The following is a 20,837-nucleotide window of genomic DNA, read 5'->3' as shown; positions in this document are numbered from 1 at the left end:
AAAAAAAAGTATGGGGAAGAAGCAGATGGACAAATGAATCGCTGGGTATAACGGCAGGGTCCCAGGGTTGCAACGGGCGGTTGCAAGGGTGATGGCTTGCCGTTATTTAGCCTAATTGCCCACCTCATTTGCAACCCCACATTCGTTGGACGAGCAGGAGAACCACAAGCACACCAACCGGATCATCGTCTACACATCATACATCTCGCAAAATGGATCTTATATTGTCTACCTACCGTATGCAGATGAAGCCTTCGGCTCACCAATGCAGTGAGAGTATTATTCATCGCGCTAGTATTTGGCGATTCAAGCAGCAAGGCAAAAGCAATTGGAATTGAAGTCATGGGGTTTGAAGAACAAGGGGGAGGGTTACGATCTATACGGTATATCCGAATTGCCGGCTACCGCAAATTGTGCATACGGCTGGCACCGTTCATGACTATCAAGGCTCTGATGCTCAAATTTAATGCTCGCAGGACCAAATTCATAACACTTTGATTTTGTGCACATTCCAACCACTGTGAAGTGACCCAACGGAATCAACTTGGTGAGTAAAAGTGAGGCACTGGCGGAGCTTACGTGAGGTGTGCTCAAAGTCCACGGCTCGAGGGCTTTTCTTCCTTCGTACTAGGTTTAGTCTAGGTTTACTATGCTAGTATCGCACATACTGAATATTGAGATTCCAGGAATCCAGTTCACTGCTGTCATCGGCAGGAGACTTGTCACTAGGTTCGGTTCATGTTATATTCGAGGTGCGCGTGAACCCGGCAACAGCTCGAAGTGGCAAGGCTCCTCATGGTTACAGTGACCCAACCAACAATTGGTAACGTCAACAAACAGTAACTCAAGACTTAACAACCATGAGGTTCCAAGCAGTGAATGGGTTGACAAGATGACTTGCCAGTCTTTGTAATCGCTCGCAAGATGTAATTGAAGCATACCTGTGTCAAGAGTTGTATCAACAAATTCAATCGTCCTCGAAGTCGAAGCTTGTGGCTTTGGTGTTGGCCCCTGGTACGGGAAACGGGATGCTGACAGCAGTGTGACATTGCCGAGGCCCTTATGTCGAGCTCGGGAGAACTGGACATTCGCTCCAATATACCGAACAGGGACAAAGGTTATTGCACGCGTTCTCAAGTCTTCTTTTTCTGATCGTAGAGCTGCGCAAGTGGCAGCTGAACTGTGTACGCCAAAGCGAGGAAAGACATTGTGCAGCTCAGCCGAACAAGCAGGTTGTAGGTTATCGGCAAGGATGCTCGGTGTCTTTGCTCTCCGCTCCGTGGAATATGATGAGAACTCCAGATCGCCTATGGTGGATCGCCGCCCCCCAAGCTCCCACCAATCACCACGGTCGCTTCCACGTGAACAGACCAGCCAAAAATAGGGGCGTCAAGCTTAACCTGTTTGGGCGTCCAGAACCTGGCTCGTACCTTTGCCCGCAGAAAACACGCGCCCGTCACATTCACCGGCGGCTCTTTCTTCTCCCCTAGCGCTTGCTTCATTATTTTTGAATCATTGACGTGCGCTTTTTGGAAGCGCTGAATCGTAGGGGACCTGCGCGCGCCTGTCAACTATGGAAATCCCGTCACCTTACCTACCTAGGTACCTCTTTCCTATAATGAATCTTTTTTTGTTCATTTTTTTACACTGTTCGGGGAGGACTTTCCGTTGGAGTCATGTTTACGCAGTGCTTGATTTGGGAAAGCGCCCGTCGGAGCGTTTCATGTTTACCTTCTACACGATTGTGCCATCACCACAACTGGAAAGCACTAGACCTTCTGATCGCATGCATCTTTTTTGACTTTCAGCAGCCCCCACGTTGCGGAGCACTTTCAAAGTTCATCACAACAGTAAGGCAAGGTACGTACCATAGCCTCCCTTTCCTTAACTTGTGCTTCATCGATTGTGAGCCCCCTCGCTTCGGGAGCAACTTTTCCAGCGGCCCCCATTCAAAGCAGCCAGTCTTGTTTAGTCTTTTTCATTCATCGTCCCTTTGTCTCTTGAAGCGGGTACTGCGACAGTGTGAACCCACAAAGCCCCAGGCCGGTAATGTTGCGATGCATCTCCGGCTTTGATGTGATGATGCCACATCCACTTTGTGATGTCCCTCTAGCGCCCGCAACAACCCGGCCTCGCGCGTGCCTCGGCTCTTTAACCGCGGCGTTTAGAATGTTGTTGGTTTGTTGCCGATTTGACATGCCATGTTTCTTTGGTACGTTTACTACCTACGTTTGTCAGTTCGCGCTTGATAGACGCCGACCAGTGGGTTCTTTTCCCCATCATGGCGCTTCTGCAATCCAGTCCCAATGTGTCGGGAGCTTGGCGTGGAATGAAGATTCGAATTTTCTCTTTTGGTTACCGTCTCCCTACGAGGCCAACAACCACCATCAACTCCCGAACCGAGTGCATCTGAGTGGCTGAGCACTTTGTCTTTTGTTTCATGACAGAGACGAGCTCCTTCGCCGCTTCCTGACGAGCTTATTTGCATTGGGGTTGTGTTGACCTCGACTTGAAGACGGTACTTTGGCAGCCCAAGGTACTTGGAGGCTCAGGGCGGGCACTTGTTTTATTTAGAACTAAAAGATTCCGTCATAGGTACCCGAATGACCCTGCGTCTAAGAAATAATACACAGAAACAAAAAGGTAGGTACATTGGTACCAAGCTCAATAAAGTTCTTATTATTTTTGCTGCGGTCTGCTTATCTTGGCTTTCAGATCGTGCTCCTGATTTAGCCCGGAAAGAAGACGGAACATTATGTAACCGTTCCTCAGAGAGTGAGTATGGTATGACAACAAACAAGGCTTGGTCTTGGCCCATCCATGGTGGGTGGGCATCACTGTACAAGGCTGGCGGTTGCCCGGCGCCAGTAACTGGCGGCTATTTCCCCTCCCCCTCACCAACCAGCACACACCCCCCTGTCCGCCTCTATTTTTGACCCTGTAGCGTTGGGTGTCGTGTGTACCTGCATTTGCCGTGCGTCTACGCCTGCACCCCGATTCTATTGCCCCTTTTTCTCTCTTTTGTTTTGATGTGCCGAGTGGCTGATTGCAGTGCAGTAAGCTGTAATCTCAAATTTCTATTCACGATGCGGCTTGTGGTTTCGAGTATTTTTGATTGTTTCTTTTCTCTTTTACTCTTGATTGTTTTTTTTTTTTTTGTTTTTTTTTTTGTTTTTTTTTCGTTTGTTTACGTTGGGGTTTTTGGTTGTTTGCGACATGACGAGTTATCGCAAACATCCAGCTAATCAATATACTGAGGTCCTAGCACAATGCAATGCCATCCAATGTCTGAGAAAGCTTGATGGTTCGTCTGAATTTGAGATGAGCACAAGGACAAGGGTAAGGTAACCCCCTCGAGGATCATCAACTTGCAGAATGCTAGCCGCCCTACCGCTCCGCGTTCTCGGCAGACCCACTGCTGGGCATCTTGCTAGCCGCCCGGCTTGGACAACAGACGCCCACACAAGCCGTCAGCCAATGTGCGCGGCTCAAAGCCGTTCAATCTCTTTGTTTAGACACACCTACCGGGTTTCAGCAGACAAGCCCAGCTTAGATGTATCCTTGTTTCAGATCAACTACACGGCGTCTTCACCTTGCTCTGGCCCTACACAGTTGTGCCTGCAGCCGGGGGGATCCACAAGCCAGATCGATGCCGTTTCTACTTTTGGATTTTCCTCCCTGTCACCCAATCTCACTTATAAGTCACTGCATCGCCGTGATCACTTCTCCAGCCGTCTCACCTTGTGACATCCAGATGAACTTGACAAACTGATATATCAAACTCTATATGTGCCTCGTGGTTTGTTTATAACTTTCTTTTCGTTCCACTTTCTCTCTTAAAACAAACCGTCCAAGAGACATTCGATATCTCCAACACCTAACCCATCAGAGCCATAAATCGAGCCTGGCCTGACCGTTCCTCGTTTCATTCACGGTCGACTTTTCCTCAACCCACACCCGTCAAGACGCTCACTCATAGTTCTTTATCTACCGTTCACTCGTATTCGGGTCTGACACCTCCAAATCATATGTCGCATCTCTCCCTGCTGGGTCACACTCGTTAAGACGAGAGTGCCAAACCACGGAATCCTACTTAGCATGCCCAAAATCACGCGACAATCGCATAACCACCTCCGATACACAGCCAATCCTCTCGCAATGCCGGCCAGCATATCCACCACCACCTCACAAATGGCATACTACAACGGGAGGAGTAACAGTAATATGGCTGCGGCTGCTTCATATTACGAGCCATTGCCGGCAACCCACACGCAGCCTCCCATGACGCTGCCTTCTTTCGACCCATACGCTGTTGCACCGCCGCCACCACCGCCCATCAGTATCCCTGGGAACAACTTCAGCCATGGACTACCAACCCCTTCTCACCCACACAGAGCCTCTTCCGGAGCATGGAGCGCTGAGGAGGACCAGACTCTCCTTGCCGCTCGCGCACAGGGGTTGAACTGGTCCAGCATCCAGTCCACTCACTTTCCCTCCAAGACCTCCAACGCGTGCCGCAAACGCCATGAGCGTCTGATGGAGCGCAGGGGTGCCGATGATTGGGATGCGCGCAAGTTGGAGCGCCTGGCCCAGGAGTACATGAAGGTTCGCAAGGAGATTTGGCAGCCACTGGCACGCATCACTGGCGAAAAGTGGAATGTGGTTGAGCAAAAGGTACGCAAGAAATATCTGGTTCAAAACATCAGAGGGCCATTGACACTAATGAAAGGCATGACACCTCGCACAGATCATGGCCAACGGCATCAAAAACCTGCAGTCGGCTGCTCGCCATGCGGCTCGACGTGAGCGTGCCGACGCCGGCCACTCGAGCGCAGTTTACGATGACGATAGCGGAGTTTCAGGAATGACCCCCCTGGATGATCAGGAACTCCAATATTCCTCACCGTCGTCTGCAGGTATCAGTGCTGGTGGCAGCACTGGAGGTAGTGCATACGGTGCCGTGACGGCGGCCATGCATCATCCCAACACAACTGCATACGCAAACCATAATGGCTACTACGTTAGCCACAACCAACACCAGCACCAACACCATCATGGATACAGCAACTCTGTATCAAGTACACACACTGCAGGTTATACCCAGAACCCTGCAGAGGATAGTCATAGCCCTAGCCCGTATTTGGGGCATGGGCAGAGGTTACCCAGTGTGGAGATGGGGATTGGCTCCCTGATTCATCGGGGCTCCGGATCTGGACACCACGGCGTCTAAGTCGGCCACTTTTACTGGCCCGCACCTGACCCGAAACAACACGGAAGTGTGAGAGAGTCTTTTGGCTCCTGAATTCCTTATTGTCTCAAATCTCTTTCTACTTTTGTTTCTTGATTTTTATTCTTACCCTTTTTACTCTTGGATGACCACCCACTTTGGCGCATCCAGACGACATTCCTTTTTCTTTCACATGATATCCCCACCTTATTTTTTTAACGCCTCGCTTCTTTTAGCTTTTATGGTTTCTTTTTTTCTTCTTTAATTCCTCTTCCTACTCTCCTTTTGAAAGATGGGCGCAGCCCCTCTTTCTCTTTCGCTTGATGGTTACCAGCAACATTTTACTGGTAACAGGCCGGGCACTTTTTACATCTTTATTTCTCACGTTCACTCTGGTGGTATGGCGTTTCTGGTGGCGGCTTGGGGTTTTACATTGGCCTCACTCCTTATGTATATTGGTATCTGGGGGTTAACTCTTGAGATTTTCTTTACGCTCATGTTTTTTACTCTAGTTTTTCTTGGTTTCTCTTCTTCCGCTCTCTGCAGTCTAGAGTACACTTTACGGTGGCTCTATCTCTTATAATTGTTCAACTTTTTTTTTCTCTCTTCATTCCATTTTTCTTTCTGATCTCATTGCATCTCATCTCGTCTGTTTCTGACTCTCCAAGTCTGTCATCATTGCATAAGACCGGCGTTCATGACTTTGATATGCTAACGACTTTCGACCTGTTTTCTCCTTTCTTTCTTAGCATGGGTGTCTTCTCTTATTTTCTTTTCAAAAACGACACTTTCTCGTGAAACCCCTTTCATTTGTCGGCATGAGGACAGCGGGAACTTTTGCATATTCGAGATACCCCCCACGGACTGGCAGGATCAAGGCATGGAAATTTGGGCATATAAGGACTGCGCCCGTAACAATTGGTGGCAAATTGGCATGAAAGAAAAACGTGCAACGATAGCTTTGATATTTTCACCGCGATGAAAAATAGAGCCTAGACTAGAAGTTGGTGGAAATCTGATTTGGCTTCTCTTTGGTACTTATATATCAGATCTGTATCCTCTGGTGCGCTGCTACTCGTGCGGTATTTCCGCTCATGAGAACAGGCGCTACCCAGCCTTTCCGGAGCATATGACACATGAAAACGACGCGGTTCGACCTAGACGCTGGGCATTGTTAGACTGTCCCTTGCGGCGGCAAGCGATGCAATATGTGTCTGATAGTGCGTGATCTGCTCGACCGAAACGAGGGGCAGGACGGTAGGTATCTGGCTGGCTGGTTAAACATCTGCAGAAATGATTTAAAAAAAGAAACAACGAGGGATATTGTGTTGTACAATTTTACACTCTATATGCTTGAAAAAAATACAACAAAGTGACAAGGGAACAAAGCAAATAGCTCTCTCCTGATCCACAGATCGGCCTCTTGAACCCCAATAATATGGTGGCACCATGACCTTTATCGGATGCGTGTAGCAAACCAATGCAAGAGACGCCACCTCGTGTGCCCCTTTGCGCTTCCTTCCTCCTATCTCCCCGAACACACACACACACACACACACACACACACACACACACACACCCAGCGGTTTTGTTCTTTCGTTAGATGGCCACTGTGTGATTCATTCCTTGTTCCGAGTCTTGTTACTCCGTGGGACAAGTACACGCAAAATAAGGCATCTCGATCCAGCAGATAGGAACCCTCACGACCGTGTTGTCACAGCCGGGGGCTCCTCACTCTCATCGAGGTACTCCCAGCCGTCGTCGCTGGCAAGGTCGTCGTCGAGGTCAGGTTCGCCAAAGACGCTCCTCCAGACGCGGCCCCACATGCCCTTCTTCTGCAGCAGGGCGAGGACCATGACGACGGGCAGGTGCCAGACGCTGGCCCAAAAGAGACCGCGGGCGGAGCCGGCGGCGCCCTGCGTCTGCCAGAAGCGGATGCTCTCGCGGGCGAGCCAGAGGTTGACGGGCAGCGAGGTGACGGCAAAGGACCACTCGGTGACGCCGACGGCGCAGAGGCCGACGCACAGCGGGACGAAGACGAGGCCGTAGCGGAGGGCGACGCGCGCGTTGCGGGCCGGGTTGGTCCAGGCGAGCATGCGCAGGCCGGCGGCGCGGTACTCGTCGCGGACGCCCCACGACAGCGCCATGAAGTGCGGGAACTGCCAGGTGAAGAGCAGCGCGGCGAACAGCCAGCCGCCGGCGCTGCTGCCGTCGGGGGCGAGGAGCAGCTCGCGCCACGACCCGTCGCCCACGGCCGACTCGCCCGCCGCGGCGGCCCAGCCCATCAGGGGCGGGATGCCGCCCACCACGGCGCCGACCCACGTGTTCAGGGCCGAGACGCGCTTGAGCGGCGTGTAGATGCCCGCGTAGAGGACGATGTTGGCGGCGCCCAGGAAGGCGACGGTCGGGTTGACGCCAAATTGCAGGGCGAGGATGCCCGTCGTCGCGCAAAAGAGGGCGAAGCAGACGGCGGCGCGCGTCGTCACCAGGTTCCTGACCAGCGGCCTCGTCCTCGTCCTGCTCATCAGGGCGTCCGTCTTGGGCTCGTAGATCATGTTGAGCGCGTTGGCGGCAGCGGAGCAGAGGGTTGTTCCGGTCGTCAGGAAGAGCAGCGTCAGGGGCGAGAGGGACGGTGCCGACACTCCGGGGGTCAAAAAGTCCGGCACCGGGTACAGGGCGTAGGGAACCATCGCCGAGAGGACAACAAGCATCGTGAGTCGGGGCTTCGACAGCGCGAGGAGTGTCGTCAGGCGGCGGCGGAGAGACTGTGCGGGCTGGGCAGCCGCTGCGTTGGAGAGGATACTGGATGCATCCGGAGGGATCTCGCCTGACGGCGCAGCAGGCGGTGGTGTTACTGGGGTAGTTTGTGCAGCCTCTGAGGGTGCATTCGAAGAAGCAGAAGCCGCCTGCTCGGCAGTGCGACGCGCAGCTTGTCGTCGTCGGTGGGGAGGGAGCTCTTCATCGACTTGCGGGCGTGGCGTCGACGTAGAGGGCGGTATGTCGGCGGCGGCGACGGTGGCATTTCTCTTTGTATTTGATATGTTTGACCCGGATGTGCCGGCTATGGCTCTAGATCGAGGGCTGAACTGGAAGCCACCGAACCTCTCCAGTAGCACATTTGATAAAAAGTATGCTCCATTCGGCCTCGGCGACTGAGATGCTGCTGCCCTAACGGTTGTTGTGGCGCCGAAACGGAGCGGACGGACGGGCGAGGTCGACAGGGGCCGGGCCTGGTTTGCGATTGCGAACCCTCTCAATCTCTGCCCGGGCACCGGCCGGCCGCTGCTGCTGCTGCAACACCGCCAGCACACATTGTCGACGGCGCTGAGGCTCGGCAGCGAAGCTCTCGGACCGGGCATTGCTGGGTGTGCTGGTGGCTTGAGCCGATTGGGGGTCAACGCATTGTGTGAGGGGACGACGAGCTAAGTGCAGGATTCTCTTTTGTCGAATCGTTGGGTTGCGAGTTTCACGATTGGCAATTGGATCAATTCAGGTGACAGTGAGTCCGTACCAAAGGCACCGTTTCCGTAGCTTCTTCCTCCGCTTTGAGGCTCGCTTGGTTTTGGCGTCACAAGCTGGAGCCTTTGATGATTGGAGCTTCAAGTTTCTTCGATCCGCGACGCGTGAAGTGGGGCCGAACTCGATGTTTACGTAAGTCAAAACCCAGGCACTAAAATCCATCGCATCGCAGAAGCTGGAATGCCAAATCTTGACTTGGTAGAAGCTGCAACCACGAATATGTTACTTGTCTGCGTCTTCAGAATTGACCGGTCACAAACAGTAGTGATCAAACGAGTAGAATTGGTTCTGCCAGTAACAACAGAACAATCATGAGACCAGCCACTCTTGGTGTCACATTGTAATCCCCAATTCCAACCAAGCTTTCTTCACACACAACATCAACCCCTGGATTCTATCAACCCAGACCCAACCGCAGTGTAGTTTGCCATCCAACTTGCAGAGAGGTGACCAGGCCGTCAAGGACAGCCGAAAGGCAGAAAGCTTGCGGCACCCAGAACCCCGGCGACAGGCCTGCGAAGGCCAGAAAGTGCAGCCAGAACTCCGGCGACACGCCTGCGAAGGCCAGAAAGTGCATCTAGATCTGGCCCTCCCCTGGGTCTCCCTCCCCAGGCTGGGGGGCCCGAGGACAGTGAGCGCAAAGGGCGCAAACTGACATTGACGTGATGAATTTCGCCGTGCGCACGTCTTGCCAGACATTTGTGACGGCTGGAATAGAAGTTAGAACCTGTAAGTGATGACTGTAGAAGGGTAGACTAACCTGGCTGCGACTTAATCGCGGTTGAATTGGTGTCTTCCTAAGCCTCATCCAATCTGTGATTGAGGTTGGCGAGTCTGTTCAAAGACGTCTCAACTGTCAGCCCCTGGAAGACTCCTGGTATTCTGGACCAGCTTGGAGCAAGTTATACACCACTTTTCATCACTTCCATCCGCTTCTGGGCAGGTGGCCGCGGGCCCGCGGCAGCCAAAGCGGTGGGGAGGTGCTTCGCAAAGGCGCCTACGTGTAAACTAGTGTTAGCCTGCGTAGACAATCAGGGAGTCCACGTATGGGGGTAACATACCATTTATTGATTGTTTTGTCGCTAGTCGTACGAGGAAACCCATCGATTTCCTGGTTCGTGGAGCAAGGGCTTTCGGTTTGACACGTCAGCTTGACCTGGTGTCGAAGGTCCGGATTGTTTGATGTGTGAATAGGATGAGTAGGTGGCTCAAGGGCGGATCGTGCAGGCGTTTTGTAATGCGACCTACCTTCCTTCTTGCCAGTTCATCTCAAGTCGGAACTTCCTTCGCGATACTCCCGTACCAGGCTGAAAGAATTTGTCAAAGAAAGCCAGTCCTTACTGCCAACTCGGTAAATAAAAACGCTTGGGAAGTTCATATCGGAGGATGTTAGGCCTCTTGGCACCTGCTGGGGGCTCAGAAGAGGCAACAGAGACGGACAGCCATTTTGGTGTTTTCGATGGGACCACAAGTGGAGATGTCACAGCTTGGATGTTCTAGGCTCGCTTGGGAATGGGAAACCAGGCATGGTCACCTTTTGTTACCAGCTATCCTGTGTGTATACCTGTCACTCCTCAAGTGTCCCAGCTACCTACCACCTGATGGAAGAAGACTTGCGCAAGATGATGGCCATCATTCAGAGACTGAAAGAGGACAAAGAGGAAGCAAAGCAGGAAGTCAGCATCGCGAACTCCGAGGCCTGGGGGATCCAGGACCAACTAGATCGGGTCATCGCCGTCGCTCATGAGAACAAGAAGCTTGAGAAGACTGAGGCAGAAGAGCTAGAGGAGGAAGTGATCCAAGTTCATGGAAGTGACAGTGAGGAGGAGGTGGTGGTCTACAATCTTTGAGGATCGACGGATCATGATCAGAACCTGTAGGTACAAAGGAGCGAAAACATCTTTTTGATAGTGTACACAAGCCTACCTACCTAGGTAGGTACCTACATTAGCTATCTTCACTCAAATAGCTATGCTGGATCACGATCTCGTCGAGAACAAGGAGAAATCCAATGCGGCCTCGATGGGGACTTGGTGCAAAGGTCCTCATACGTGTCGTTTATCAAGCGATGATGTGCAATTCCCGACATCTATGTCAAGGTTAACATGCAGACCATTCAGCAGCCTAACCTGAAAGAAAATCATGAACATGGTTTTCGTCACTCTTCTGTCACATTTTGAATGTTGTCTAGGTGGAATCTTTGTATTTTCCTAGGCTTAACTAAGAGAAAAGGTCCCGATGCTGCCAATGAGGCTCAGAAAACTACCACCATTACATATCCCCATCCATAGCCCAAATAATCCATTCCACTCTCGTTACTTGATAAGGTAGATGACGAGACAAGTGGAACGAGTGAGCTTGTGTTTGTTTGTGAACGTGCGGTGGCTCTAAATGCTCAGCTGCAGTTGAAAGGGACCCGAGTGCACTCGGAGTCCTTGTTGTCGTCGTTGCAGTTGTAGCGAACGCCCTGCAGATATCAATGGAAACCATGGTTAGTGTCTGAGAGAGGCACATTTGGAAAAACTGACTTGGACTATCTCTGTACTTACCGAGTCAAGGTTGGTGTAGCGACCAGCGTACCAAATGCCCTATCGTATTTGTTAAAGTGTCAGCGTAAGTCAAAAAGCAGCCAGTAGATTGACATCACAAAAGGAGCGTCTTGAAAGAAATAATCAAGGGTTGAAACTTACGCCCAGAGGCTGGCCATACTTGTCGCCGTCGATGGTGAGCTCGGCAGTCCACTTGAGGCCGCGGCCGCCGATGCTCCACTGGCCGTAGAAAGAAGCCCAGTCCTCCTCGGTGCCGACACGGCCAATGTGCTCGCACTTGTCTGCCATCGAGTTGCGTGTCAGCCCTCTGACTTGGGCGTGAGCAAGCCAGAAGATGGATAGTGTAAGTACTTACTGTTCCAGAGTCCCATGAGACGACGGCCCATCAGGCGGTCGGTGAAGATTGACAGGGTGCACTGGTTGGTGTCGGTCGACGAGACGCAAGGAGTGGGTGCGATCGCGAGGTTGTCGGCGGGGATCACAAAGGCATAGACCGTGGCGGCCAGGCCGGTGAGCAGGGTGAAGACCTTGGTGAGCTGCATCTTGGGGAGCTTGAGATAGTCTCGATGATGATTGTGATGATGGTCTATGACTGAAGAAGACTGGATAAAAAGATCTTGATGATATTTGGAAGGATTTGCTTGTGGTGAAGGCGAAGGTTGGATTCGGAAAAGAGTGTCGTGAGTCGAGAGCAGAGAGATGACAAGAGCGTCAGTGGAAGGGTTTAAATAGCTGCAAACGGAGAGAGTGATTGCGGCGGGACAAGAAGAAGTGATTTGACACGGTACGTGTTTGTGCACTGCTTTTCTGCTCCTGCTCTTTTTTTTTCCTGACCTTGAGGTCAGATGCTGCTCACCTCGACCGCTTGCTCAACCACCGACGGAAGGCATCAACCTGCTGGGCTCCACTCAGCAAACAGAGGTCACGGTTGGAGGCAAGGACAGGATAAGGGACTGCTACTCTAGACCAAATACCTCGCTCAAGCTATCCCTTACTTTTTACTTTTGTTTTGGTGGGCTGCTCCTGAGCAACTTGCACGTCGTTTTACACCCAAGCGACGATTGCTTTACCCGCCTGATGGTGTCCTCATTATGAACCGGATTTGTAAATAGAACTCCAGAATCCCTAACGTTGACGATTTGTGCACATTACTCTTTTGGGTCAAACAATAACTACGATAGGCAAGTACCTACTTGCCTGGGTACCTACCTACCTATTCTACCGCCGATTTCTAGTTGAGATATGCATCTATCACGCCAAGAAAGGGATGTTGTGATTGACCTATCGAGTGCCACACTGACACCGCTTCTGTCACAAGACTTTGTAGAGCAACTTTTGACTCCTTTGCATTGAAAGAACCGGTGAATGATGCTTCGAAATACAGGCAAGTCTACTCCATGCGTCCTGAACCATAACGTCTGTAGTGCTTCTATTTGTTGCTGGTACGTCTTAGCACTAAACCCTTCCATTACTTTAAGCCATCGGCGGGACTTTCTGTTGGCTGGTCCTTTGCTTGGAAACAGAGATGCCAACAAGACCTCTCCCGTGGATCTTGCTATTGTTCCCCAATTGCTTCAATGCATTCGATTCCCATTGGTAGCTCCCCGCCGCTGGCCCGACCCGCGAGCATTGTTTCCATCCATTTTCGCCTTTTTAAATGTATAGCCAAGGAAATGGTCAAGAAAATAACGGTATCGTTGGATATATGCTAATGGCTATCATATCTTTAATTAAAGCACCCCTCTTTGCTATTCCTTCAGTAAAACAAGAGTTTGCGTCCACTCCATCTTCCAAGCCACCACCACCTATCGCTTCTTTGCATCTTCCAGAGCCTCTTTCTTGAGCGGAAAGATACTAGCCCGCTTGTTGACCTCGATGATGGCCTCGCGCGCCCCGCTCCAGGCCTTGCGCTTGCCTGTCTCAAAGTACCGAAACGCATGCGCCGTCTCGACGCCGTGGTTCATCAGCCTGTACATCTCGGGGTCCTTCCACCAAAACTTCCAGCCCTTCCAGCCCCAGCCGATGTTCTCCATGCCGGTCCCGGCCGCGCGGTGCAGCCAGCCCTGAAACTCCCACGTCTTGACGCAGCTCGTATCTATCGAGGGATCTTGCTTCCACCGCGACGCGACCCAGGCCTGGTGCGCGTCGATGTGCTTGTCCATGGCGGCCTTGGACGGTAGCGGCTCGACGCCTCGCCAGCTGATGGAAAGGCGACTTTGTTAGATGCATGTATGGCATGTAGTACTAAATTGGTCTTTTTATGAACAAAGGGGGCGGCAGAGAACTTACACATTACTAATGGCCTGGGCGCTCAGATCCGCAAACGTGAAGCCGTTACTCTTCCCAAAGGCGCTGTAGCACAGCAGCGCGCAGCTGTCGGCATACTCTGGCGGAAACAGGTTCATGTAGAGCCTGTACAGCGGCGTTCCGGCGTACCCGTACTCGGACGGCATGCTCGTCTGCACAAACGGCGCGATTCCCCAGTCTGCCTGGTAACCTGTGCAGCAAATCACGGCATCGACATCGTCCAGCACCGTCCCGTCGTCCATCTCGACGCTCCTCGGACCCGTGAACCTCTTGATGCCGTGCAAGCTGGTGACGGTCCCCGCCCTCAGCCCATCCATCACGCTCTCCCAGATGCCCGTCAGCTTGAGCGTCAGCGACGGGTACGGCTGCAGGCGCCAGGCCGGGTCCAGCGGCCCGTTGGTCAGCCGGGCGACGAGGCTGAGCCCGACGTCGCTGAGGAATTTGTGCAGCGTGGGGAGGTAGCGCTGCAGGAAGAAGCCGACCTGCCGCCGGCGCCAGGTGATGTTGAGGTCGACGGGTTTGCCCTTGACCCAGCGCCGGATCGGAAGGCCGCCGGAGCGGTGCGAGAGGTAGACCTTGCGCGCGTGGGGAATCAGAGACGGTATCACGTCGCCGGATGATGCTGACGCGCCTGCCACGATGACTGTTTTGTCTTTGAATGCTTCTCCGCTGTTTTGGGGGGAAGGGGGGGTTAGTCAAGTGTTGACAAGTCAGACCGAGTAGTTCTCTTGTGTGTAGTTGATGACAGGATGGAGAGAATGGAAAGGGGGTTGCTACTTGCTACTTACTTTCGGAATGCCTGGCCATGTATCAGTACTCCCTCAAACTTATCTTGGCCGGGGTATGTGGGCATCTTGGCCAAGGTCTGATAGCCATGGCAGAGAGCGACCTTGTCGAACTCGAGCTCTTCTACAGCCCCTCCCTGCTTCTCAACTTGGACCAGCCATTTCGTGTCTGCTTCATTTCTCGCCACGCGCCTGACGGTCGTGTCGAAGACGATGTCTTTCAACAGGTCAAAGTGCTTGGCGTAATCCTCCATAAACTCTTGAAAGTGGGCTGCTTTCATGTACGGGGGATACTCTGTAGGTTTTGGTTAGAATCTGTTTTTTTTAAGATGCAAGAGCGGATGAATAACAAAAAGGTTCCTTGGTATCGAGCACTTACTGTCATGTATGGGAAAGTCGGCAAAGCCGCATGGGTATTTGCTAATGTTGGCCTCTGTGGTCGACAGCGCGGTCGTGTAGGTTGTGTTGTCCGAGTAGGACCACAGACCGGCGACTCGGGACCGGCGCTCAAACGCCGTGACGCGGAAGCCATCATCGCGGAGGACTTTGAGCATCGACAGGCCGGTCGGACCTGTGCGCCAAGATGTAAATGCGGTCAGTCAGGGGCTGAAAAGTGGCTTTTTTTTCGATTTACAGGAGCCTTTCATTGTTGATTTTGTCGCTCACCTGTCCCAATCACAGCAACTTTTAATTTCTCCATGACGTCGTCGACCTATACTAAGAGCTGCGAGTTTGTTATTTCTACGAGATGGGCGTCTTTTGAGTGATTCTCATTTCCCCTTCAATATATGTGTGATTGAACAGGTGCAATGAGAGGGGGAAATGATGACGAGACTGTTGTCCCAATGCGTTGTTCATGCATTTGCTCGAAAAAAAAAGCCGTCAAAGCCGTTGTTGACAAAGTCTATTTCTAGCATCTAGCGTCCAATCCTATCCGGTGATTCCGAGATGACTGGCGACCAGTGAGCGACCTGCCGCGAACGGTACAGTAGGCACACGCGAGTAAGTTAGCAAAAGTCGAAGTTTGCAGGGCAATTTTAGCCCTCGCTTGTAACCTTGGTGGCTGCATCCCTTAGACCTTCCTAGCGCTTACAGTCTCGGATCCGACCTTGCCGGGGCATGTTCGCTACCCAAGGAAAGATAGGTTGGCCAGTCAAGTGAGACAATTTCTTTTCATGTCGATCTACGAGCGACCCTTGATTCTCATCAATTCTTCACTCGACATTCGATTGTAGAATCGTTATACACCCACGCGCACTAACAAAATACAAACAATCTGTGGCATGGCGGCCGAATCCGGCCCAAAACCATGGCATTTCGATGATGACAACAAAAGCCAAAAAAAAAAGAAGAAGAAATACTCTGCTCCTCAGTTCTTGACATTCTCCCCTCCCCGTCTGTTGTCTTGCTCCTGCGCCAGAAACATGTCGTCGCTGGTGAGCTCGTACTTGGCAGACTTGCGCGCAGAGATGCCACGCTGGAACATGACGTCCATCTCGCCAAAGGTGCGGCCCTTGGTCTCGAACATGCGGAAGTAGCCCCAGATCCACGTCAACGTTGCGAGGCTTGCCCAGAAGAAAGCCTGTTTGTTTTGTAGAGGAAAATTTAGCATGAAACTTTGGGAAAGGGCTCTCTGATCAGGGATCGCATGCTCAATGCAAAGGAAACGAAAAAAAAAGAGAACAACTCACAGTCTTGCCCTTTAGGTTCCAGTCCCCAGGTGCCAGCATCTTTGGCTGCAGGGTACCCCCTCCGATCACGTTGCCCAGGTAATACGTGGTGCGAGCCAACACGACCGTCTGGGTGCGCAACCTCGTCGAACCAATCTCGGAGACGATGGTGTAGACTATGGGGCCGACGGTCAAACTGTACAGGCCCAGCCAGACGACAGACATGAAGGACTGCGCGTACGACAAGGCGAGCGTCTGGTTGGGCGGGATGGCGAGGAACCCAATGGTCCAGAGGATCATGACGATGCCGGTGAAGCCGGCGATCCAGATGGTGCGTCTACCGAACCTGTAGATCAGACCCCACGACAGCACCGTGCCGATGAAAGCCACACCTATGCCCCCGACGCCGATGTAGTAGGAAACGTCGTCGGCGACGCCGGCCTGCTGGAAGAAGAAGCTGCCCGAGTAGCAGAGCGCACCCCCGTTTGTGATTTGCGACAGGAAGCTCATGCAGGCGATCTCGGTGCGGCGGCGGTTCGTGCCCCGGAAGGCGTCCCAGTAGGTGGTGCCCTTGCGCTCCTCCATCTCGAGCTTGTTGGTGTGCACCATCATGGCGACGGTGGCGTCGAGGTCGACGGTCTGGTGCGGCTCCGACAGCCTGGCCAGCGACCTCTTGGCCCTGTCGAGCTGGCCCGTCCTGACCAGGTGCCAGGGCGACTCGGGGGCGAACCAGGCGGCCAGCATCAGCGGGATGGGCCAGATCCACTGCAGGGCAAAGGGGATGCGGTACCCCCACTCGTCGCGGCGGTTGACCAGCCCCGCCAGCACCGCCGTCGATATGAACTGCCCAATCACCCAGCACAGGTTCACGTACGCCGTCAGGTAGCCCCTGATGGCGAGCGGCGTCACCTCGGCGGCGTAGGCCGGCCCGGTGGTGGCGAACACCCCCCAGGGGATGTTGCAGAGGATCTGTCCCGCCAGCTGGGCCTGGACGTTGGGCGCGAAGAAGGAGATGAAGACGAAGCAGGCGAGGGACGCGAGCGAAACGATCAAGACCATGCGGTGGCCGTACCTCGACGTAAAGTAGCCGTTGAGCAGCGCGCCCAGGATGTTGGCAAACGCCGAGCTGATGTTGAAGGCCTGCTGCCACTGCGACGAGATCTGGTAGCCCGACCTCTCGTTGAGGTACTCGCCGTACTTTTTCCGAAACTCGGGGTACCCAAAGAAGTTGCCGATCAGCGTCACGTCGTAGCCCTCCATGATGACGGTCGACGAGATGACCACGGACCAAAACGCCGCCCGCTTGTACGTCTTGAACCCCTGCACCAGCCCGATGCTGTGCTCCTGCTCCGTGGCCTCGGCCGCCTGCGACCGCAGCACCTTGTCGTCGATCTTGGCCTCGTGCAGCTGCGAGAGGTGGCTCGCCCCAGGCCCCTTTTCCGTCTGGATCTGGTCCGCATCCTGCGGTGCGCCTTGGGCGGCCGCCCGGATGTTGTCGTTGGACATCTTTTTTTTTTCTTTTGTTGGCGTTGCTTCTCGTCCCGTGACCTTTTTAGAGTGTTGTTTGGACCGATCAGGTCGGACGCTGGTGGTGATGGTCGAGCCAGACGGACTCGCCGAGTCTGATGCAAGCAAAACGGACTGGGTTTATAAGGACAGGGACCGGTCGAGCGCCGAGAAACCCCCCCCCCCCCCCTCATCGGTCATGACCCACGGAGAGCCAACTTTTTTTTTTTTTCCTTGTCTCTTCCCCAGGCGCTTTGCGGGAAGAAGCGCCAGCACAAAGAGGTCATGCAGCGTTGTAATCTGGGGTCAGGTTGGCAGCACTCAAGACGTCCAAACGGGAACTGCAAGGCCTAGGAGCATTCCGACTGGTCCCAACGGGATCGATCAAGCTTCTGGTTAAATTCAACCCCAGGAAATATCTGGGGTTTCGCTCCGGATAATGGCGCCGGTTGCCTTCTCACGAGTGGGGTAGTGGTGTCTCGATTGGTGGGAAATTCTTTGTGGCAGTCGAGCTCTGCAGGATGTGTAAAGGATGGAAATATGCGTTGCATTGGATGTCGTTTGTTCACAAGGTGAGACTGGGTGGTTGGGATTGGGGAAGTTGGGGTAAGACAATCCAAAGGTTCCTTTTTTGGCGTCTTGGTGATGGCCGAGTCTAGGTGTCCGTTGCAGCCATCTGGACATTTGGATGAGCCCGGACGAGTGGGTGTATCTGTTGTTGGTCAGGATTATACCTTTCCGGTAGTCTGGGTCCATGGTCAATGGATAGCTGAAAGTGTACAAGAGGTGGTGGTGAGCAGGGATATCAAGGTGCCAAAAGTGTGCAGGGTCGCATGTAAGCGACGGGGCAAAACCTACCGAATATTGAGGTCTGATGCAAGATGGATGCTACTGGAGTTCATGGCTCAAGTGTCAAATGGCGGGCCATGTTGACCGAGGCGTATGGATTGGATGCAGAGATCAACAAGTGATAGTGGATCCCCGACTTCCCTATTACTACTAGACTAAGCCAAGAAATATTCACCTATTTACCTGCGTCTTGTCTCTTGACCAGTTTCGTAAAAGAATGATGCGTCTATTATATTTCATCTATTCGCCTGGTATTACGTCGCCTCCCTATTATAACCCTGCTTTGTGTCAGCCAACGACACGCAGCTCTCTACCACGCGTAAACACCGTCCTTGTGGACTGTGCCCCGTCCAAGGTCAGCGTCCCTCTTGCCCTCAATAATGGTCAGGAGCGTCTGCCCAGAGACTGCTGGGTCACCGGCATTGCCTCCCATCTGCCTCATCTCCTCCGACGGACCCCTCAGGTTGGAAACCACCAAGCCCGGGCAGAACAAAAACACCTTTGTCTTGACCTCGTCGCCGTGCACGATGGCCTCGAGCTCGGCGACCATGTTCAGCGCGGCCTTGGTGACGGGGTACGGGATGCCGCTCTCGCCGTAGCTCTTGGCCGCCATGGGGTTCTGTTGGATGAACTCGTGCGAGCCCATGCCGCTGCTGACGTAGATTGAGCGCGGGTCCGACGACTTCTTGAGCAGCGGGCGAAAGGTGCGCGACACGCTAAAGGGGCCGGCCACGTTGGTGGCCATGATGTCGACAAAGTACTCGTACATCTGGCTCTGGATGTCGCCGTGCCACTGCCACCCCATGGCGCCGTTGTTGACCAGCACGTCCAGCCGGCCAAACTCCTTGTCGACCGCCGCCGCCGCCCGCTCCACCGATGCCACGTCGGTCTGGTCGAGCTGCAGCGCCGAGATGCTGCCCTTGAGGCCGCCCTCGGCCTTGAGCTGCTCCACGGCCTTTTCCGCCTTCTCGAGCGTGCGCCCCGTGACGATGACGTGGTACTTGTCTGAGCTGGAGGCGATCACCTTGGTTGATGCGTAGCCGATGCCCTGGTTGGCACCTAGAGGTTGGAGGGGGGTTGAGGTTAGCGATATGTCGTCGGTGTGGTGGAGTATGACATCAACTTACCAGTGATCAGGATGATGGTCGAAGGAGACATTTTGGGCGACTTTTTTTTTAATCGGAAAGAAAGCTAAAGTAACTGAGAGAGATTTCTAGAGTATTCAAGATGTCTTGGAGTAGAAATGGCTTTTTGATGATGTTGTGAATGGAGGCTACATTATGCGACGTGGGCGGGATAGCCGCTTTAAATATTCCTTTTCGACAAGCGTGCAGTCACTACATAGTAGACCTGCATTGGTGAAGCACCACCTAAGGCACCTCGATGGATTGGTTGTTTCCTGATAGCATTGAATTGGTCACCCAATGTACGGCCTGCATTTCCCGATGATCGCACTCCACGGTTCCCGGATTTAGGTTCCAAGACTTCAGAGGGGTTCCTGTTGACGTTGGGCCATCGGCAGAATACCGTACACGGAGTTTACCTCTCGGTCTAGAATCATTATCGACGACATTGCAGACAAGGATATGCGTGCGCTCCCCCTCTCTGCAAAATTAATCAGCATGCGCTTTGTAATAATTGTCAAGGTCAAGCGAGCTTACCCGCAGCACCAGCCTGCAGGCTTGCCAGCGATGGAGGACTTAACGCGGCGGAGATAGCGGCGCTAGTTTGCCACGATCCACAGGAGCTAAAGTCCGGACTAGCGAAGTAGCAAATCCTTTGAGATGTACAAAGTAAAAGCATCACAAAATACCATTGATGCGATTGGCGTAACGAGTTGCTTGGTAGCTGAATAATTACTGTTGATTTTTAATGATTTGAATACCTTACCTTACCAATCTTACCTACCTAACTGGGTTGCCGGACGATTTCGGCACTGAGGGGTGTAAACCGGACGAAACATATGTCAATTCCACGTCAAGAAGAAGAAGGTCTTGTGCTGAAGACTTGTGTTCAGTTGGCTGGAGTTGGTAGTTTGCCATTATATTACTGCCAATGCGGCAAATTATCGTCAAGCGGGTTTAGCTCAGTTGGGAGAGCGTCAGACTGAAGTCCACTTCAGCCCTACATCTGAAGGTCATGTGTTCGATCCACATAAACCGCAAGGCATTCTCTTTTGCTACTTCCAATCCCCCAATGGACGCAGTCGCTACTGGATTTTTGGTCTGAATTTTTTTATTTGATTCTCCTTATTTACATCCATCCATCATCCCTGCACGGTTGTTTGGACAGCATTGACTATTTTTCCAACCGGATTTCAACTAAACTTCTCCATCGCTTCCCTCTCTGTCCATAAACAATATCTCCACCTATTAATCCTAGCATCCTTCTCCAGAGACTGTTTTCCAAGACACAACATGGACAG

The 20,837-nt window shown here is 52.8% G+C and overlaps 7 protein-coding genes and 1 non-coding gene across 8 annotated transcripts; 3 read left to right on the top strand and 5 right to left on the bottom strand.

The window, feature by feature from the left end:
* Window positions 1-3,795: 3,795 nt before the first annotated feature.
* MGG_05945 (uncharacterized protein) lies at window positions 3,796-5,230 on the top strand (the record flags this gene model as incomplete). Its single annotated transcript, XM_003711732.1, has 2 exons — window positions 3,796-4,674; window positions 4,748-5,230. Exons 1-2 carry the CDS (start codon window positions 4,099-4,101, stop codon window positions 5,228-5,230), a joined length of 1,059 nt encoding a protein of 352 aa, XP_003711780.1. The 5' UTR covers window positions 3,796-4,098.
* A 1,311-nt stretch (window positions 5,231-6,541) lies between these two features.
* Window positions 6,542-8,804, bottom strand: MGG_05944 (protoheme IX farnesyltransferase). The gene has a single exon (XM_003711731.1). It carries the CDS (start codon window positions 8,584-8,586, stop codon window positions 6,928-6,930), a length of 1,659 nt encoding a protein of 552 aa, XP_003711779.1. The 5' UTR covers window positions 8,587-8,804; the 3' UTR covers window positions 6,542-6,927.
* A 1,328-nt stretch (window positions 8,805-10,132) lies between these two features.
* On the top strand, window positions 10,133-10,596 carry MGG_13248 (uncharacterized protein; the record flags this gene model as incomplete). Its single annotated transcript, XM_003711730.1, has 2 exons — window positions 10,133-10,239; window positions 10,326-10,596. 2 exons carry the CDS (start codon window positions 10,133-10,135, stop codon window positions 10,594-10,596), a joined length of 378 nt encoding a protein of 125 aa, XP_003711778.1.
* A 545-nt stretch (window positions 10,597-11,141) lies between these two features.
* Window positions 11,142-11,837, bottom strand: MGG_05943 (uncharacterized protein; the record flags this gene model as incomplete). Its single annotated transcript, XM_003711729.1, has 4 exons — window positions 11,142-11,213; window positions 11,296-11,334; window positions 11,437-11,576; window positions 11,651-11,837. 4 exons carry the CDS (start codon window positions 11,835-11,837, stop codon window positions 11,142-11,144), a joined length of 438 nt encoding a protein of 145 aa, XP_003711777.1.
* A 1,132-nt stretch (window positions 11,838-12,969) lies between these two features.
* Window positions 12,970-15,393, bottom strand: MGG_05942 (flavin containing monooxygenase 9). The gene is made up of 5 exons (XM_003711728.1): window positions 15,054-15,393; window positions 14,767-14,958; window positions 14,391-14,682; window positions 13,585-14,271; window positions 12,970-13,494 (listed from the first exon to the last, which is right to left on the bottom strand). Exons 1-5 carry the CDS (start codon window positions 15,085-15,087, stop codon window positions 13,101-13,103), a joined length of 1,599 nt encoding a protein of 532 aa, XP_003711776.1. The 5' UTR covers window positions 15,088-15,393; the 3' UTR covers window positions 12,970-13,100.
* A 363-nt stretch (window positions 15,394-15,756) lies between these two features.
* On the bottom strand, window positions 15,757-17,661 carry MGG_05941 (maltose permease MAL31; the record flags this gene model as incomplete). The annotated part of the gene is made up of 2 exons (XM_003711727.1): window positions 16,079-17,661; window positions 15,757-15,969 (listed from the first exon to the last, which is right to left on the bottom strand). The coding sequence occupies exons 1-2, from the start codon at window positions 17,561-17,563 to the stop codon at window positions 15,757-15,759; spliced, it is 1,698 nt and encodes a 565-aa protein (XP_003711775.1). The 5' UTR covers window positions 17,564-17,661.
* Window positions 17,662-18,438: 777 nt separating this feature from the next.
* On the bottom strand, window positions 18,439-19,935 carry MGG_05940 (short chain dehydrogenase). The gene is made up of 2 exons (XM_003711726.1): window positions 19,540-19,935; window positions 18,439-19,471 (listed from the first exon to the last, which is right to left on the bottom strand). Exons 1-2 carry the CDS (start codon window positions 19,568-19,570, stop codon window positions 18,723-18,725), a joined length of 780 nt encoding a protein of 259 aa, XP_003711774.1. The 5' UTR covers window positions 19,571-19,935; the 3' UTR covers window positions 18,439-18,722.
* A 552-nt stretch (window positions 19,936-20,487) lies between these two features.
* MGG_20134 lies at window positions 20,488-20,576 on the top strand. The gene has a single exon. It is a non-coding gene; the product is annotated as a tRNA-Phe (tRNA).
* The last annotated feature ends 261 nt before the right edge of the window (window positions 20,577-20,837 follow it).

Source organism: Pyricularia oryzae, chromosome 3 (assembly GCF_000002495.2).
Source record: "Pyricularia oryzae 70-15 chromosome 3, whole genome shotgun sequence".
NCBI classification, from domain to species: Eukaryota; Fungi; Ascomycota; class Sordariomycetes; order Magnaporthales; family Pyriculariaceae; genus Pyricularia; species Pyricularia oryzae.
The sequence above is the reverse complement of the archived record's forward strand: the minus strand, read 5'-3'. Positions and strand labels throughout refer to the sequence as shown.

Bases quoted from the DNA above. Each gene is read 5' to 3' on its own strand.
- MGG_05940 (XM_003711726.1), bottom strand. From the start codon at position 19,570: ATGTCTCCTTCGACCATCATCCTGATCACTG. The intron at 19,472-19,539 runs GTAAGTTGATGT...TCCAACCTCTAG, and splicing joins GACCATCATCCTGATCACTG to GTGCCAACCAGGGCATCGGC.
- MGG_05942 (XM_003711728.1), bottom strand. From the start codon at position 15,087: ATGGAGAAATTAAAAGTTGCTGTGATTGGGACAG. The intron at 14,959-15,053 runs GTGAGCGACAAA...CTTGGCGCACAG, and splicing joins AGTTGCTGTGATTGGGACAG to GTCCGACCGGCCTGTCGATG. The intron at 13,495-13,584 runs GTAAGTTCTCTG...CCTTTCCATCAG, and splicing joins GCCCAGGCCATTAGTAATGT to CTGGCGAGGCGTCGAGCCGC.
- MGG_05944 (XM_003711731.1), bottom strand. From the start codon at position 8,586: ATGCCCGGTCCGAGAGCTTCGCTGCCGAGCCTCAGCGCCGTCGACAAT.